Source organism: Callospermophilus lateralis, chromosome 2, assembly GCF_048772815.1.
Source record: "Callospermophilus lateralis isolate mCalLat2 chromosome 2, mCalLat2.hap1, whole genome shotgun sequence".
Classification (NCBI taxonomy): Eukaryota; Metazoa; Chordata; class Mammalia; order Rodentia; family Sciuridae; genus Callospermophilus; species Callospermophilus lateralis.
Genome location: NC_135306.1, coordinates 149,143,033 through 149,163,296, shown reverse-complemented (window position 1 = coordinate 149,163,296; position 20,264 = coordinate 149,143,033). Strand labels below are relative to the sequence as shown.

Here is a 20,264-nt window from a genome sequence, read left to right as displayed (position 1 = left end):
AAAAAGATAAACACCATATGATTACTTCAATAGACTCATACAAAAACAAAATTCGTGATTAAAAAAATATACAATAAACTAGAAATAGAAAGAAACTTCCTAAACCCAATCAAGGGCATCTACTGTCCTAATTAATGGTGACAAATTGAATGCTTTCTCCCTAAAATCAGGAAGAAGACAAGGATATCTGCTTCTGCCACTTCTACCCAACATTGAACTGGAGAAAACAGCCATGGAAATTAGGCAAAGAAAAAGTTAAGACTATTTTTTTTAACAACATGTTGACTCAGGTGATTGTATTGCTCTGGCTGCTAGGAAGCTCAGAACTGCCTTTTGGTAATACCCATACTATGAGAGCAGGGTAGGAAGTGTATGTTTGAGTGAAGGTTACCATTGAACTATTTCCTTTCCTGTCCATATTTTCCTTTCCTCTAAACTAGGTGGTTTTTTTAATACTATTTGATTATAGTCTGAGTTGTAGTACTTTTATGCTGAATGAATTTACACGTCCTGTGTGGAGTAAAGAAAGAGGCAGGTGAGAATGAGATATGAATGTATGGATGAATATGTACTTGAAAAGATCTAGCAGTGGGTATGTTAGAGGGGCAAGACTGGAGCCAGGGAGATCGGAGAAATTTATGTCATAATAACAGAGTTTAAGGGGACCCTGACCTCTTCCAGCCTTACCCAGGTTGAGCATCCCTTCTCTGAAATGCTTGGGGCCAGAAGTGTTTTGAATTGGGGCATATTTGCATATACACAATAACATATGTTGGGGATATAATCTGAGTCTAAACAAAAAATTTATTAACATTTCTTAAACACCTTATATACACAGCCTGAAGGCAACTTGGTACAATATTTTAAATGATTTTATGCATAAACGAAGTTCCACAGTATGGAATTTTACACTTGTGGTCATGTCAACACTTGAAAGTTTCAGATTTTGGAGCATGATGGAGTTCAGTTTGGGGTCAGGGGTGCTCAACCTGTAATTCCCTTCCCCAACACACTCCCCTTCTGCAGCTGTGACACTGAACACTCACTCATGCTTCCTACCCCTTCCATTCCAATCTCCTCTCTACCCTGTTCCTGCCGTTCCCTCTGCCTAAAATGCCCTTGCTAACCACCTCTTCACTTGCTAACTCCCACTTAGCCTGCACAGCTCAGCTCATTTTCCCCTCCTCCAGGAAGCCCTCCTGTCTGGGGCAGAGGCATCCCTCCTTCCTCCAGCTCCAGGCCCTGGGTCTCCCCAGTCTCAGCACTGATCACAGGTATTGTCCCTGTCCATCTTTCCCATCAGACTGTGAACGCCTCGAGGGCAGGACCTACATCTGGGCCATCTGCCCAGGATCCAGAGGCAGCATCAGAAGTGAGAGGACTTCAAGCAGGGAGGCAAAGGCAGGGACAAAGCTCTCTAAAAACTGGACAGCAGCACTCCCCAGCCAGATCCCAGATACTGTCTGGGCCACAAGATCTTCACATGTCCCCCAGGCTGTCCCTACCAGTAGCTTCAGATCAATGGATCTCCCAGAGGAGGCTTGGGGCCCCGCGAACCGTGCTGCCCTCTGGTTTCCAGTCCCCCCTGTGCTTCCCCCACTGCCCACAGCCGTCCAGCCAGTTGAGGGCTATGCAGGAGCCTGTGGTGCTGTTGACAATAGGCAGCCGGACACAGGCACCTGGGTCAGGAAGATGGACTCTGTGCTCTTGGTGTCCTCTTCTGACAGGTGACTTGGGCTGGGGTGGCTGGCTGCATCGCTCACGTGGGACCTCGTGTCATCACTATGCAGAGTGGAGTCAGAGCAGATGGGAGGCAGAGGCACAAAAGTCCTACAGGGCAGATTGGGGCCTTCCAGCCCCTCCATGGCTATCTGTGCCTTCAGAGAGGTGCTCCTGGCGGGGTGCAGCTCTTCCGGCAGCTCTGCCTCAGGCGTGTCCCTTGAGAGAGACTTGATTGTAGTCAAAGGTTGGTGACGGGGCACCAGAGGCTGCTTTGGCACCTTGGGGATTTGGGTTTTCACCTGCCGAGGGAGAAAGACTGGGTTGGATTTGCTCTGTAAGTGAGGAGTCTCTGCTCCTGAGCGTCGCCAGCCTCTGGCCACTACACAAGTGGCCAGAGCACCGGGTAAGGGCTCAGGGAGGTGGTGGGGGTCACACTTATTGGGCATCTGCTGCATGCCCAAAAATGTACCCCTCAAAACCACCCAGGGAATAATTATCCTCATTTTATAGATCAGGAAGCTGGAACGCAGAGGCGAAATGACTTGGCCAAGGTCACAGAGTGACGAGTGGCCAGCTTGACTAATTCCAGCCTGGCTTCAGGCCTCCTGCATCCCTGCCCTCAGCAGCCTTACTCTTCAAATCAACATTTACCACCATGCCCTTGACTTTCTTCAGGGAGTCCCAGGTGGGGTTTGAGGGGTGGCCTGCATTTTCTGGAAGGTGGCAGCACCAGACCTGTGTACCTTATGTAAAGATCCAAAAGGCAAATCTATCGCAGGGCTTAGGACCAAAATAATTTCCTTCTTGTTGAACTGCTCCCTTTCCTTAACCAGCAAAAGCCTGTCACCGTCCTCTCCTCCTCTGACTCCAAGCTGAGGCCCCTGTGCACCTCCCTTCCATGTAACATGGTAGGTTGTTTACATTCTTTTTCAAAGGTATCTGGTGCACTTACATGTACACCTTTACAGACTGAGTAGTGTGGTGGAAAGATCCCAAGCACTCAAGTCAGGAACATTGGTGCTGGAGTATAGCTCTACCCTCTGTACTTCCACTTCCTCCCATGAAGGAGAGACATTTCCCACCCTGCCCAAATTTCAGAGTCCTCCCAAGTGGGATGATGTATGCAAGCTACTCAACAGACAGGAGTATGATGGATGTCATTTTAATAAATTTCTCTTCAAAGAAAATATCTTGGTGCACACCTGTAATCCCAGTGACTCAGAAGACTGAGGTAGGAGGATCATAAGTTGGAGGCCAGCCTCAGCAACTTAGCAAGACCCTCAGCAACTTGGCAAGATCCTGTCTTAAAATAAAAAATAAAAAATAAAGGACTGGGGTGGGTAGGGATCTAGTTCAGCACCCTGGGTTCAATCCCTGGTGCGAAAAAAATTTTTTTTCTTTTTGAAAATACACAAAACCTCAATGAAGTCTAAGGCATGCAGAGTTAAAACAAACAAACAAACAACAACAAAAAAAAACACCATCAGTGGGCAGATACTCATCTCTCTCTTCTGGACTGGGGAGGAGTGTAGGTTGGTGCACTCTCTATCCCTCCACTACTCCCAGCCCACGGCTACAGGAAAAATGGATACTGTAATTGGTCAGAGGCTGACAGTCCCCGGGCCTGGTGTCGTGCTGGGCTGGACTGCCTGACATTAACAGCAGCTGTTCCATCTTCCATTTCTGTTCTCACTAGCAAAGGGCCCATACCACTTCTGGACTGCAGGCCTGCCCCAGCAGGTTCTCCATTTTCCCCTGACCTGCCCATGCCTAGGCCCAAGGAGATGGCCTAGCATGGTGGGGAAGACAGGTATGCCTAGATGGGCCCCAGCCTAAGTCAGGGTCTGCAGTCCAGCCTAGAAGGTGTTTGTCAGAAGTAATAAAGCACTGATTTGTTTCCTATTTGGCCATTGGAGTTTGTGTTTATCTAACTCTACTATTCAGAACCTTAGATGGGAGGAGAGGTCTCTGGATCCCAATACTATCCATCCATCCATCCATCCATCCATCCATCTATTATCTATTTAGTTATTGGTACTGGAGATTTAACCCAGGGGCACTTTACCACTGAGCCATATCCCAACCCTTTTGTTTTTATTTTGAGATAGTCTCTCACTAAGTTTCTTAGGGCCTCACTAAGTTGCTGAGAATTTCAAGAGAACTTGCAATTCTCTTGCCTCAGACTCCCTAGCCGCTGCCAGTACTAACATTTAATGAGTAGTTTAGCGTACCTTTCTGAATCTTTCCTTACGGGCTGTGAATATCATGCGACAGCATGTGTGCAAGTGCTCAGCAGAGTGCTGGGCTGGGTGCTCTGTAAATTGGGGAGAGGATTGTGTACTCAGCACTCAGCTCTCTTGGATTCTTCCTCCTTCCCAGCTGGTGGATGGGAGTTAGGAAATCCTTAGAGAAGGCAAGAGTTGGAGGAAGATTATGGAAATCCTTGGAATTTGTCTGTTTCTGACTTTAAATGCTTGCTCTTGTCCTCTCAGGACTTAAATATCTAAGACATGGCTGGACAGAGAAAGGGTGTGGGGCAGGGCAAGGGCCAACTGTATGTAGCTTTGGGAATCAGCAAGCTAGACCAGCTTTTGGCTGTATAAAAGCTAAAGTTCAGGAGGGAGGAGCATGTCACAGAACTTTTTGAGATTCTTCAGATGAAAGAGAGATCTGCCTGACTTCATGGCACCCTAGAAGGCAAGTCTAAGAGCCCTGGCTCCAATTGCAGAGGAAGCGGCTGACCTGGACAGCGGACATGGGCAGGAGAGGCACTCTGGTCCTGGAGCAGCTGGAGGGACGTGACTTGCATGGGGATGAGTCTGGGGAGTCTATAATATGGTTTCATGTCTGTTGTTTCATCCAGTCCTCTTAGAAACTCTGGGAGGTTTCAGAGTTGAGAAACCTGAAGCTCAGAGTTTGCAACTGTCGCCCAGGATCAGGTAGCTGTGGGAGGTGTCGGAGCCAGGCCCTGGGTTTTCCAACTTCAAGGCAGGTTCCTCCCGGCTTCTTCTTTGGGCCTTACTTTTTCTGTAAAACTAGGGAGTCACTGACTCAATAATCTCCGAGGCTCCTGCCTACATTTCGGGGGTTTTATTGACCGTCTTCTCTTTCCTGATCCTATCCTATTCATCAGAGCAGGGCAAGGAGGAGGCAAAAATCCTGTATCTAGTGGAGGGGTTCAGGCATGAGGGGGTGGGGTTCTGCTGCCAGGCAAGTCCATAGGCATTAAAACAGGCTACGCCTCCCCTGGGGCTGGGTCCTGTCCTGGAAGACTTACCTTCCGCGTTTCCTTCCGAGGCATCAAAATGTGATGCTTAGCCTTTACTACCTTCTTTCGAATTAAGTGGATCCCCAGTCGCTCCTGGAGGAAGCTCTTTAGCAGTGGAGGGACGCCTGGTGCCATGATGGGAAAATAAGATGACTATTAGCTGGCATCTCCTGGGGACTGCCATGTGCCAGGCAGTTCAACTGCTTCATGTGTGTTAATGTAACTTACTTCATTCTCTTATCTAGGAGGTAGGTACCATATCATTCCCATTCAGTAGTTAAGGAAACTGAGGCACAGAATAGTCCCATGGTAACAGTGTGGAAGAAGGATTAGGACTGCCCAGGTGTCACTTCAGGCCCAACACTGCATGTCTCCAGCTGCCACATCTTGGACAGTGGTGTCCCCTATGACAGAGCACTGCTGCATTCAGTGTGCTGTGGGAGGGGAGAGCACTGCCGTTTGGGCCACGCCCCTCCCTAGAGGGAAGTAGGAAATGAGGCCACACAGACCTGCTCTGCAAAGCAGGGTGTAGCTTAGAGAGCTAATGCAGGGCCGGGGATCCTCCAGTATTGGATTCCCAACTCTTTTTTGCTGTGTGACCCTGGGCAGATCATGAACCTTCCTAGGCTTCAGTTTCCACCAAAGTCCATGGGGACAATAATGACAGCATCACACAGTTGCTGGATATGCCAGTAGACAGCAGCATAGCTAGGTATTTTCTCCATTTCCCAACACACTAGGAATCTCCTCCACCCCAACACTGAGCAGAGCCCGGGCCTGGCCTCCACTGTTCCTTAACACTGAGTTGGGGGCAAGTGTGCAGGCCTCATACCTCGTGTGTGGGCCACCAGAGGGTTGTTATGAAAGATGAGCTCACAGAGAGATGGAAAGAGAGCTACTGGCAGAATGGCATCCTCCCTTGCGATCTGTAACAAATGCAGGAGAGACTATTAGGTGAACCGGCTCCTCACCTCCACCCAGGGATACAGGGGATAGGCCCTGCTTTGCAGGGACAGAAGGGGGTGGAGTCAGGAGGAGACACTGTTGTGCTTGGACCTCACTCTGGGAAGTACCTGTCCTTGCACTATCAGCCGCTCATGCTCAGAACACCTTGCCCTCCATCTCAAAGTTCCACCATCCCTGTTTCATGTTTGAGAGTTATGAATGTTCCCTCTTCATCATACTGGATATGTAGCCCATGACAAGTCTTAGGGATGACGGTGACAAATAATAAGAACACACACAGATTACTTGTCTCACAGAGTCCAGAAGGACGAGGGCACTGATTTTGATTTCAGTATACAACCTGACATTTCACCTTCCGCAAGGCAGACCTCCACCCCCCACCCCCACCCCGCCCAGCCTGTCAATAGCACTCCCAAGGGCTTCTTTCCTAAGGCCAGTCCTAGGCACTGCTCTGGGGAGGGCAGAGGGCAGGCTGTCAGGGAATCTACCCAAACTAAGGGATAAGCAGAGCCAGTATGAGGGACATCTCATGGCTGTCTGGGGCCCAGAGTTTGCTCTACTCCTAAGAAGGTGCTTTTTGGCCAGACCAGCCTTGAAGACAAAAATTAACATTCCTTTTTGAGCAGAGTGACTGGAACACTTGGGGACTACCTCAGGGAAGCTCTCTACCAGCACTGGAGCAGTAATGGGGCCATGGATATCAGAGGGGCCAGGAGTGGAGCAGTGGCTTCTCAGGCCCCTGGACATACTGCAAGGTGCTGGGTGGGGTGCAGGGCCCATCGAATGTACTAAGGTTCCAAGGGCAGGAAAGAGAGCACGCCTGAGCTGGACTCCTCCGGAGCCTCACTGGATGACCCTGAATTTCCACGGGGCAATTAACTTATTTGTTCATGTTCATTTTTATTCATTCAACCAACATATATTTACTGAATACTTACCATGTGCCAAGCACTGTGCTGGCAGTGAGTGAGACAGTAAGGAAGCCTGTCGTCAAAGAGCGCTGTGTAGTGAGAAACCAGCGCGGGAGGAACAGTAACACAAAGGAGAGTGGCCTGACTACTGTGATGGTGCCGCAAAAGAGAGGGGCACCAAGTGCTAGGGCCATTCGAACCAGCCAGAGGGTAAGAGAAGGCGACCCTGAGATCTGAAGGAGGGTGGAAGGTCACTAGTGAGTGCAGAGGAGGATGGAGTGCATCACGGAGACAAGTCTACATCAAAACCATTTCTGGGCTCCCAGTCCACAGCTAGCTTCTGGTGCCCCTCCTTGTGGTCATGTGACTCAGCTGTGGTCAGTGCAATGTGGGCACAAGTCAGGCACAGCCCACACCCAAACCTCCTGCAGAGCCTCCGCTCTCTCACCGCACTCCCACCACCAACCATCTACCCACCAGATACACAGGACCAGGAAGGGACTCTTAAGACCCCACATGATGACACAGCCACAGCTAGAGGGACCTGGGTCTCTGGATAATCGTATGGAAGGCCACCACCTGCCAACCAGGATTATCCACAGTGGACTTTGTAAAGGCAAGAGATAAACTTTTATTGTGTTATGTGATGGAGATGTTAAGTCTGTTGCATCAGATAGTGTTACTCTAACACAGGCAGGAAGAATGGCATGTGGGAGGCCTGCATCCGGCTGAGGAATTGAAAGAAGGCTATTAAGACTAACAGCAGAGAGAAAGCAGGTTCTGGGTATGAGCTGAGACCAGATGCAAGGAGAGCCAAACTAACGACCAGAGACTTTAACACTCTCCTCAGCACAGAAGATCTGAGCCACACCAGCCGCCCCTCGACTGACATTCACCAATATTTTCCCCTCACACTGCACAAGACACAGTTTTTCTAAATGCATATGGGACAGTCACCATAAAGAGGAACACAAAGCAATTTAAATAGATGTCAAAAGAAAGAAATCTTACAGATTATATTATCTGACTTCAAGAGAATTAAATCAAAGAAATCAACAAATCTAAGATGTTGAAATTAAACAACTGACTTCTAAAAAACACATAGGTCAAAGACAAAATCACAAGAAAAACTGAAAATATTTTAATTAAATTAAAATAAAAACATGGACCAGGCATGTACCTGAGTGATAGAGCATGTGATTAGCATGTACGAGGTCCTGAATCTGATTTCCAGTACCCCCAAATAAATGAATAAGTGGAATTTTACAGAAAAACAAATAGGCTATGAATATTGGGAAAATACAGGAAAAACTTGTGACATCTGTCCCAGCGATTTATATCTGCTGTTCCTACCCTCTTCACTTGACTATACTTATTGATTCAGATCTTAGCTCAAACACCATTTTTCCTTGAGAAAATTCCCTGATGCCAAATATGAGGTTGCCCTCCCTCATCATATGACTGGGAATTTCTTTATAACACTAAGCATGTTTATGTTGATGATTACAAAGACTGTCCAGTACCCATCTTCCCCTCAGTTGATAAACTCCAAAAGATAAGAGGTCAAGCATTTGTTTTCACAGCTGTATCCCTAATGCCTAGCTCAGGGCCTGGCACATGGAAAGTGCTAAGTACATATCCATGACTGGATAGAGGGATTCCTGCCCTGGCTGCACTCTGTCTACTTTCCCCACCTTGAGAATTCCTGGGAATTGAAGGACTGTGGAATTGAAGGAATCAGGGAATGGAAGGATTCACTTTCAGGCCATAATGCTCTCCATCCCACCTCCCATTTGTGCCCCTAAGGAAGCAGGTAGAGAAACAGAGAGTCACCTTGTTGTAGGCCAGGCTAAGGTACCTCAGCTCCGGGAAGGGTGGGGCCAGTGTCTGGTTCCTGGCCTTCAGTGACTTCACTGGAAGAATCTCGAATATGGGTGGAAGTGAACATACCTTGGTTGTCTTAAAAGGAAAAAAAAAAGTCAAGGTCAAAGTGCCCTAATGATAAGGAAGTAGAGGCTGCCAATGACCAAAGATCTTCCTATTGAGTGAGGTAAAAAGAACAACCTTCTTAGAGAGGCTTGGCCATAGACACATCTAGGGTCACAAGGGCAGATGTCACCAAGGGCCTAGAATTCTGGCTCTGAGTTCTCTGAGATCACACGTGGAAAACTCTCAACACCCAGTTCAAAGTTCTCTGGGGCCACAGGACACTAGCGAACCCCTGCAGACCTCATCAGCACTCTGCCTCATGCCCACCCTCTGACGACAGCAGTTGATCCTGAATTGGCCTTTCTATGCAGCTGGGCTCATATTTTGGAGAAGCCCCTTGCATTGTTAAGGGACCTTTTTCTTAGTAGAGAGAGGGAGAGCAGGAATGAGCAGCCTTGCACCTGTCTGACAGGCCAGTCCCAACCCTCAGTGGAGGTTCTTCATTCAAGGATGAAACAACAGTTAAATCCTGAATGACTTGAGTCAGGCCTTAGGGTCTGAATGTGGCCTGGTCCATCTGAGTCACCTGAGGGCATGGTCTCTCATACAACTCAGACTGCCTCAGGGCCAACATATTTATTTAATAAGCAGAAAAATGAAACTGCCAGATTAATCATGCCTACTAACTCAGTTCATTCACTGATGCCCTGAATTACATGAGACCAAAAGACATTACAGGATAAGTTTTGGGCTGATGGTAAGGTTAGGAGGAACTAAATACTGCCCTGAGCTCCATTAACCACTGTATAATCTTGGGCAAATTTTCAATTTTCATTTGTTCTTTCAATAAGTGTTTGTGGAGCACCCACTTTGGGACAAATATTTTTCTGTCCTTCTGAGTCAATTTGTGAAGCCATATAATTGAGATATGGGCTAAAGAGTAAAATTAATGATACTGTTTGGAAATGTACATGACTCCCCTGACCAGGTGATCCCAACATGAAGCCCTGAGAGAGCGACTGTGGTGACAGTCTGCTCATGTGAGAGTGGCCGCCTCCCTGGTCCTTTTGAGTGTGTTATGCCCCCTGCCTTTCCCCAGCATTCTCAATTCTCAATTCTTAATTCCTAAAAGGTTAATAAGATGTTAACTGGTAAATAATCTTTCTTTAGATTTACAGAATCCAGAACATCTGGTGACCTTTGTCACCCCCTCCTTAATCTTTTATACTTGAATACATCAACTAACACAAAGCATGCAAATTACTGTGAGGTTTAACTTGCAGGAAAATAATATATCTGTTTTAAGAAAATATAGGAACTGGCCCCTAGACTCTGAGGTCCACTGTGACATTCTGACTAATGGAAAAAATAAAATGGCCCGGAGGATGAAGACTCTGCTCAGCACATAGCCTTCTGCCCCCTGTCTCCTTGGATCTCATTTCCCTCCCTGTAAAAGCCTTTTGTGCCCAGAGTTCCTCAAGATGGAGCTTTGAGGATGACACCCTTCCCAATCTTCCGAGGTGCCAGCCACTGAAAAAAACCTTATTCCTTCCTACCAACTCTTTCTCTCCTGAATATTGACCTTCGAGTGGCAAGCAGCCCAGACCTGATCCAGTAACAATAAGGCAGCCAGCTCCATGAGACTCCCTGCTTAGAGGGAAACTGGGTGAGCTGAAGGTGGGCAAGTCCGACTAGAGCACAGAAAAAGAAAAGCCGGAGTGTCCCGACATGAGGGCATGTCTGGCCTCCCGAGGACAGAGAGGGCCCTGTCCTGGGCCTCTCTGATGCAACCATCTAACTCATCCTCCAGATTCTCAGATCCAGACAGCTGGGATCTAATCACTGAACAATCCTACCAATTTTCAGTTTCCATGGGAGACAGTTCAGCGTTCACAAGCCCCTCATCCCCAGATGCGTGACCTTTTTGCAGTGTGGTTTTGCTGCTCCTCTCATTCAAAGGGGAATCCACATCTCTACCCCCTTGACTGGTGACTATATATAAATAATTTGTCTGATCTTTGTGACAGGTTCCTGGGACATAGTTTCTAGAACCTTTGGAATTTCCTAAGTGACAGGAATGCCTCTGTTACTTATCACACCAGAATTTGATGAGATGACTCAGGATGGGGCCTAACCAGTCCTGAAAGAACAACCTGCAAGGAAAATGGGGCTCGAGGTTGAGTTCAAGCATGAAGTCAACAGGCCCCACAAGGTCGGTCCCCATCACCACCCCCCACCCCGCCTCCCATCTCATCTCATGCTACCTAGCCCTCATCAGTGTATCTCAACCACACTGACCTTATTTCTGACTTTGCAACATGCAAGCTCTTTCTAGCCTCAGAGTTATTAGAGTCCATACTGAGCAGAAAGCTAACCAGCTGTCTTAGAAGAGAGAAATATACAAATATAAATAAAAGCCCTGGCTCAGGCTCAGGTGCCCTTCCTGGTTGGTGGGCACATCCATGTGCTGGGAGGGTGAGGTATCCTGATTCCATGGGAGAGGTGTAGAAGCTCTGTATTTTTGCCCTTCTAAATCTCACTTCATGTGTCTTTTTATTTAGCTCATCTGTGGACAGCTTGGGGACCCCCAGATTTGTGGCTGGTATGTAAAGTGAGAGCAGTTACTAATTCTGTACTAATTCTGATACAGTCAGTGTCAGAATTGTATTGTATGTATTATATTGCCAAGAGAACAATTCTTTGAATTTCAGAATCTTGAAATTTTCTTGTGCACTCCTGAAACCCAGTTGCCACCATGCTATAAGGAAAAGACCACATGGAAAGGCCAAGCCACGTCATCTGTCCACCTGAATGAGTCCAGCTCCCCGCTAAGCTGCCTGCTGAATGTAGCTGCATGAATGAGCTCTAGTGAAACCAGTAAAACCACCCAACTCACTTAGATAATTGTGAGAAATAATAAGTGCCTTCAAACTGATTGTTTGAAGTCGGTAATTTTGGGCATCTTATGCAGCAATAGTTAATAGTTAATATTTCTATTCTAGAAACTGGTACAATCTCTCAAATACTTTTTTTAAATCTGTGTGGGGAGGCAGTGTACTGAGCTGCCTCTCAAGGAACTAGGTGGGTAAATGTAGAATTGTACTTCTTATTTTAAGTGAACAAATCAATATTTAGTTTATGTACATGAGTCTCCATGAGCTTGGTCTGTGAACATCTGCCCTGAAAGAAAAACCAGTTTTCTGTGCTGACAAAAATCAAGCATCCAAGCCTTTGACAACAAGGATTGGATCCTGGTAGTGGTATATTTGGCAAGAACTTTTCCAGCTCTTGGAGATTCTTGTTAGAGACCTTCTGGGCTTCATGCTGGTGGCAGCCGCACTTCAGCAAGCTTTGTCACTTGAAGCAGCCACTGTTAGTATGTTATGCTGAATGGCATCTGAGGACAGCGAAAGCTAGACTGTGGGCCCACAAGGTCAGGGCCTGTCTGCTCAGCTCACCACTGCCCTTCTAGGGGCCAGCACGGTGCCTCGTACCTAATGGGTACTCAGCTCACATCTGTTCAACGAATGGCCTTTCTCAGTGTGGTCTATAGAAGTGCCTCTCAGGAACCAAAAAACATTTTTTTTCATTTCCTTTTATTTTTTTTAACATTTTTTTCCTATTAAAATTAATGTTCCTCACCTACGAATGTAGCTCAGTGGAGGAGTGCTTACTTAGCATATGTGAGACTGTAGTTAAATAAATAGAAATGTTGTTCTAACTCAAGTATGCAAATATAAATTAGGCAGTTCCTACCTCTGAGGTTGAAAATCCTGGGTAAGATGAGAACACAACCTCTGAAACAAAAGAGAAATAGAATGAAGGTTGGTAAGAGCACAGAGTGACTCCCAGAGAGGCCAGGGTCTGCATCTGCCCCCCACTACATCAGCAGGATACCCTCTAGACCAATTCCAGTGCTAACTGGGAAAAGGAACAGCTGTGATATCCATCAGGAAATAAGTCCCCTTGCACTAGGACTTCACCAGGCCTGGGAAGCCCCACAAGGTCGGTCCCCGCCCTGCCTCCCATCTCACCCATGCTACCTCGCCCTCATCACTGTTATCTCAAACACACTGACCTTCTTTCTGACTGACTTTGCAACATGCAAGCTCTTTCTAGCCTCAGAGCTATTAGAGTCCACAATGAGCAAAAAGCTAACCAGCTGTTTTAGAAGAGAGAAATATACATGTATAAAAATCCTGGCAGAGGATTTGAAAATACTCTTTGTCATTTTAGTAGAAATAGAATATGTTAAGTCAGTGAATTCAGGAGAGACAGCCAGCACAGTTAGCCGTATGGGCCAAAAGAAGAGGATGTGGAAAGATTTCTTTCTTGGGACCATCTGACTAAGATGTGCCAATAAATAGCTGAGTTCATCCTAACAAATGATCACTGAGACTGGGTCCTGTGTAGATGTCACTTGCCTTCACCCCGGTGAAGGGGACCCCTTCCCCACATTAATGATATTATAATGAAAAAGGTCACATATAAATAAATAGTAAGAAGTAAAACAACGCCTGCCATAGATGAGGGTCTTTGAGCCATGTGGGAAAGGTCTGTACAATGAACAAAGTTGGGAGTTTGTAGGTGGATGGGCCATGGTGGCAAGTGTGGGTCCTGAGCAATAATCCCTTGATAAACAAGAGAGTACCTCCTTCTAGAAAGGTGGGCTACACCATGCCTACATGCAAGCCTGCCTCTTCCCACAATCGTCAAGAGTGACTCTGGATGTCAGAACCTACATTCTAAGCTTCTGATTGGGGATTCTTATGTGAAAAAAGGAACAATCAAGAATCTCCAAATGGGCTAGGGATGTGGCTCAAGTGGTAGCGCGCTCATCTGGCATGCGTGCGGCCCGGGTTCGATCCTCAGCACCACATACAAACAAAGATGTTGTGTCTGCCGATAACTAAAAAATAAATAAATAAATATTAAAAAAAAAGAATCTCCAAATATTTCATGAAAATTTACCTTGAGAACAAAGTCATGAGATTAGCACTGGAAAAAAAAAACAGATAGTTCAACAAAAAGAGTAAAAACTTTAAAATAGAATAATCAGCATCCTCTGAGAAATTTGAAAAGCTATTTCATTTCTAAGATAAAAGTAGGTTGTTGTGGAAGTGAATCTACTTTCACTTTCATAAATTTAAAATATGGTAATGCAATAAAGGACTGAATAAATATGCTGGATACAAGAACAGACCCAGCTAAAGAGCTAATTCACAAAGTCAAAGATGGACCTGAGGACTCTCTCAGAATACAGTACAAAATGCAAAGAAATTCAAGCATGAGAGAAAAGAGTAGCTGATGATAGGCCAAAACTTGTGGAATTCGAGAGAATTTCAGGGGAAGACCATATAGAGAATATCAAGAGGGAAATAAAAAGATTTTCTCCAAGATGAAGGAAACCACACATTTTTTTCTGTTTTTCCCCCCACATTATTTTATTGGTGTATGATATGATTTGTTCTACATATTCATACATGCACACAATATAACAATATAATTTGGACACTATCATTCCCCAGAACTTCCCCTTTCCCTCCCCATTTCCTGCCCCTGGTCCTTTTCCTCTACTGATCTCCCTGTAATTTCCTCTCTAGCTTCCATATATGAAAAAAAAAAAAAAAATAGGACCCTTTACCTTCTGAGTTTGACTTATTTCACTAAACATATTGTCTATAGTTCCAATCACTTTTCTGCAAAGGATATAATTTCATTTTTGAGAATTCTTTCAAAGATGTGTGGTTTCACTATGAAAATCCATATGGAGGTTCCTCACAAGACTAGGCATGGAACCGGGCATGGTGGTGCATGCCCATAATCCCAGCGGCTTGGGAGGCTGAGAATGGAGAATCAAGTGTTCAAAGCCAGCCTCAGCAATGGATATCCAACTCACTAAGCAATTCAGTGAGACCCTGTCTCTAAATAAAATACAAAATAGGGCTGGGGATGTGGCTCAATGGTTGAGTGCCCCTGATTTCAATCCCCAGTACTAAAAAAAAAAAAAAAAAAAAATAGGACTAGGCATGAAAACACCATATGACCCAACTGTACCACTCCTCAGTATTTGTCCTAAAGAATTAAAGTCAGCATACTGTAGTGATACAGGCATACTCATGTCTGTAATAGCAGCACAATTCACAACAGCCCAACTATGAAACCAGCCTAGGTGTCCATCAACAGATGAATAGATAAGTGTAGTGTATATACACAATGGAGTTTTATTCAGCCATAAAGACTCAACTTTGCACCTAAGTTATACACACAAGAATCTAACAAAGAGGGAGCTTTGAGATACAAACAGTGGGATAAGAAAGAAGTAAAACTAACAGTTCAACATCTCAACTAAAGAATAGTTGATATATAATTAAAAAATCAAAACCAATCTAAATTATTATTAGAGTTTATTACATTATGGGAAGTAACAGGGGTGGGGTTTAGCAGAAAAAAGCACATTAAGATTGTCTTCTTATTAAAGGGAAGACTTACTTTTGGTTGATTTTGGTTATTGACAGACAAAGGTGAGTTTGAATATATAAATAGGATCTTAGGATAACCACTAAAAATACAGAAATGAAATGTATTACCTTTAACAATTTGAGGAAAAATGGAACTAAAAGAAGAGTTAATGCTCACAAAAAGGCAAAAAAGAAGAAAAAAATTTAGATACATAGAAACATATACTAAAGACCAATAGAATCAGATTTGTTGTGAACACCTGTAATTCCAGCAATTTGGAAGATAGAGGCAGGAAGATTGCAAGTTCAAGGTCAGCCTGGGCAATGTAGACAGACCCTTCTCAAAAAAAAAAAAAAAAAAAAAAGAGGGTGGGGGCACTGGGAACATAGCTTAATGGTAAAGTGCCCCTGAGTGTGCAATGCCACATTGTTTTTGAAGATACATTAACATAGGTATTCATATCAAATAAAAAGCCAAGTCAAGGCCAAAAAAGATAAGGTATGATGTTTTATAGTGATTAAAAGGCACAATCTACTGAGATAAAAGCGCAAACCTAATAACAGATAACTAACTTCATGGTAAAAAATGCCAGAAATGCAAAAAGAGATTGACAATCCATATTAGTGGTGAGAAACTTTATTTATTTATTTAGGTACTGGGGATTGAACTCAGGAGCTCACTGAGCCACATCCCCTGCCCCCTTCCCATTTTGGGGGACTGGGGAGTGAATCCAGGGGTGCTTAGCCACTGAGCCATATCCCCAGCCCTTTTTTGTATTTTATTTAGAGACAGGATCTCACCGAGTTGCTTAGGGCCTCACTAAATTGCCGAGGCTGACTTTGAATTCTCCATCCTCCTGCCTCAGCCTCTCAAGCTGCTGGGATTACAGGCATGTACCACCACGTCCGGCATCCCCAGCCCTTTAAAAAATATTTTTTATTTTGAGACAGGATCTTGTTGAGGCTGGCTCTGAACTTGTAATCCTCCTTCCTCTGCCTCCCAAGTTGCTGGGATTGTAAGTGTACACCACTGTGCCTGGCTGGTGAGAGACTTTAATATGCCTGTTTCCAAAGTTAACAAACCAAGTAGGCTGAAAAATTTTATTGGAAAACTCATTGAATAACATAATCATGTCAATTATTAATTTCCAAGTTTGACTTGCAAATCAACTCTTCTCTATTCTGCTTTAGGATGCTGGAGCTGGGGCTTAGAAAACCTGAAAGCCAGGTTTTTGCCAGTTGGTTTCCTGTTAGACTCTGACAATAGGGTGGTTGGAGAGGAAGACTGCAGAGTTAGAAGAGGAAGGGCTACTCGCTTCCTGACTGCTGGCAGTTCCTATGAATGCCGGCGGAGTCATGTTTCTACCCCAGCAGCACCTGAGTCTACCTGGCATGTTTCTCATTTTTATAAATCAGTCTGATTTTGACCTACTAGCCAGTATTCTGTCCTCAGAGACCTGGTTCTCAGCTCCCCAAAGCCCATCTGATATCAGCAGTCAAGCAACACCAGGACCTCATACATGCTAAGCAAGTACTCTACCACTGAGCTAAAGTCCCAGTCCCAGAAAAAGCATTTGACAAAATTTAATACCCATTCACAATAAAAAAAAAAACCTCTCCAGGAATGCAAGAAAATTTCTTTAATATTCATTATCATCACTTCTATTTGACATTTTTTTGGAGGCAGGGGATACCAGGGACCGAATCCAGGGGTGCTCTACCAATGAGCTACATTTATTATTTATTTATTATTTATTTATTTATAGACAGGGTCTCGCTAAGTTGCTGAGAGTCTTGCTGGTCTTGAACTTGTGATTCTCCTAGCTCAACCTCCCAAGTCAGGCGTGTGCCACTATGCCCTGTACTTCAATTCAACATTGTACTGGAAGTCTTAACCAGCAAAATAAGGCATTAAACAGGTATAGAGGTATTAAGATTGGCAAAGAGAAGACATAAAATGATCACCATTTGTTGAGATCATGGTTGTGAACATAGATAATCCATAAAAACCTACAAATGATTAGAAAAAATAAATAATGAATTTAGAAAGGTTACTGGATACAAATTCAGTCTTTCTATGTACTAGCAATAAATAAGTGGAAATAAAATGTTAAAAAAAAGTAATATCAATGACAACAGTATAAACAAAACAACTACCCAACTATAAATCTAATTAAAGATATGTACAATCTCACCATTGAATAATATAAAGTATTGTTGAGACCTAAAAACTCCTGGGATATGTTATTTAATGTATTAGAAAACTCCAGGTAGCAAAGATGTTGAGTCTTTCCAAATTGACCTATAAAGTAGTGAAATTTCAATCAAATTCCAGCAGAATTTTATATGGGGACTGACAAGCTGACTTTAAAATTTATGTGAAAATGCAAAAGCTTTATAGTATGAACAGCAATTCTGAAGGACAATGATCTAGCTGAAAGACTTTACTACTAAGTATCAAAATTTGTTTATAGTCAGATGTGGGCACATGCCTGTAATCCCAGTGGCTTCAGAGGCTGAGGCAGGAGGATCCCAAATTCAAAACCAGCCTCAGCAATTTAGCAAGGCTTTCAGCAACTTAGGAGACCCTCTCTAAATAAAAAATAAAAAGGGTTAGAAATGTTGCTCAATGGTTAAGCACCCCTGGGTTCAATCTCTAGTACCAAACAAACAAACAAAAACAAATACAAACAAAAAACCTCTTCAAATGGGAAAGGAAAAGCACTAACCACAAAATAAAAGACTGATAAATTTTACTTCATTAAAATTAAAACTTATGTTCACTAAAAGTCACTATTAACTTAGATGTGGTGGCATCTACCTAGTCCCAGCAACTTGAGAGGATGAAGCAAGAGGACTGCAAGTTTGGGGGCAGCCTTGGCAACTTAGCAAGATCCTGTCTCAAAATAAAAATTAAAAAGGTTTGGGGTATAATTCAATGGTAGAATGCCCCTGGGTTCAATTTCCAGTACCCTCCACTCCACACACAATCACCATTAAGAATATGAAAAAACAATATACACATCTATGAAAAACTTGTGTCCAGGATATATAAAGAACCCAATAAATCAACATGAAAAAGACAGACTACTCAATATGTATATAGAAATCCTTGAACAGTCAATTCCAAGAAAGGGTGCCAAACTGACCAATGAACACATGACAAGGTAGTCAGTATCATTAGTTATTTGAGATGTAAATTAAAACCACAACAAAATACTATTATATAGCCACCAAGACAGCTACAATTACAAAGACTGAATTACCAAGCAAGGATTTGGAGTAATTGTGAGGATTTGGAGTAATTGGAAATCTCTTAGATCAATGTGGGAGTAAACACAGGCACAACTTTGGGAAAGCATTTGGCAGTATCTACTAATGCTCAACAGACTTTTATAGTCCATGACCCACTAATTTGGTGCTTATGTCTACCAAAGGATATGAAGAGGATGCTCCAGCAGCTTTACCATAATAGCCAAAATAGAAATAACCAGAATGTCTGTCAACAGTAAAAAGGGTCATTAAATTGTGGAATAAACAAGAACAATGAAAAAAGACTGTACTACCTATATATGCAGCAACATTAATGAATCCCACAGATAAATCACTGAGTGAAATAGATCAGACATAAAAGAGCATATGCCATACAATTCCATATACATGAATTTCAAATCAGGGAAAATTAATCTATGGTGTTAGAAGTCAGAATGGTGGCTATTCTTGGAGGAGGTACTGATTGGAAGGGACACTGGAAATGTTCTGCACTGTAATATGGGGAGTACAAAAAGGATATATGTAAAAATTCGAGCCCTGCACAATATTTCTGTATTTTACCTAAAGTAAATTATGTTCTCAATTTAGAAGAGATATAAAAAATCAAACAGCATGGTAGTGGTGCAATAACATATAACTAGATAAGTGGAATAAAACATATAATCCAGAAATATATTCCTACATTAAAGGGATTTTGGTTTATAATACAGGTAACATTTCTTTTTGTTGCCTTTGAATGCTGCTATTGTGGGTGTGATTCTTGGGACTGTGGTTGCCACCTTGAGACCTCAATGGAAATAAGGCTAAAAGAAAGAACAACTGGGCAGGCTGAGGATGGCAGAGAAGGTATGAGTTCTATGAGGACCCTGACACACCATAGAATTAACCATCTCTGGAAAGCCTTCCTTCTGAGTTCTTGTTACTTCAGATTTTAAAGAAATTATTCACTTTTCATTGGATTTCAAAAGCACCTTAACTGACAGAACCAGTTGGGGAGTCATCGACTAGTTCAGTTTAAATGCAGCAGTTCCCCAGGAAACCACAGACTTTCAGGATAAACTCCCAGACATTTACTCCCATTATGGGGCTAGCGACTGGAACAGGGGCATCACTCACCTGTACGGTCAACATCCTTTTTCATGGGCAGTATGGTATAGTCCGGATGCTCATCTGAGGGCTCATAGATCCACGATTTGGGCTGCAGTGTGAACTGGGACTCTTTCTGAGGACTTATATGGCTTCCAGCCCAGTCCCCTGACCCATCACGGAGCTGAACCTGCTGTAGGTACGGGATCCGGAAAATCCTGTTTTGGTCCAGGCTTAACTTCTTCAGTCTTCAATTAAGGAAAGTGAATACAGAATCACAGCAGTAATGACACCTCAGGGATATGCACCGAGCAACTTAGGGAAAGAACAGGGAATCCATCTTGGATACCTCCTTCTCTTGTGTGACCTTGAGCCAGTGACTTCTCCTCTTTGGGTCTCAATATCTCTCTCATTAAATGGGGAGAATACTTCTAACCTTCCAAGGTTCTTGTGAAGATTAAATGAGATAATATGTAAGTGTCCTGGCACAAAGTCAGAAAATTTCCTGAATCCAAAGGAAATTTTTAAGGTTCTAAAACTTAGCCATTTAAATGCTAGACTTTTCTTTACTTCAACCAAATACATAGAATTCAGCAGTTAAACTTCTCTTTCTGATTTGATGTTGTTGTTCTTCTCTTCCTTGGGTCA

General features: G+C 43.8%; 1 protein-coding gene across 6 annotated transcripts in view; it reads right to left on the bottom strand.

Moving 5' to 3' along the window:
* Xrra1 (X-ray radiation resistance associated 1) overlaps positions 1-20,264 on the bottom strand; it is a 59,490-nt gene that overhangs the window by 2,917 nt on the left and 36,309 nt on the right. For 2 of the 6 annotated variants that reach the window (XM_076843971.2, XM_076843972.2), the window contains exons 8-13: positions 19,647-19,864; positions 12,553-12,593; positions 8,701-8,826; positions 5,823-5,916; positions 5,000-5,115; positions 1,680-2,021 (exon numbers count right to left, since the gene is read on the bottom strand). In XM_076843971.2, coding sequence (XP_076700086.2) covers positions 1,680-2,021; positions 5,000-5,115; positions 5,823-5,916; positions 8,701-8,826; positions 12,553-12,593; positions 19,647-19,864 — 937 coding nt within the window. The remainder of the gene's footprint in view (positions 1-1,679; positions 2,022-4,999; positions 5,116-5,822; positions 5,917-8,700; positions 8,827-12,552; positions 12,594-19,646; positions 19,865-20,264) is intronic. The other 4 variants (XM_076843973.2, XM_076843975.2, XM_076843976.2 and 1 more) reach the window with 4 other exon arrangements.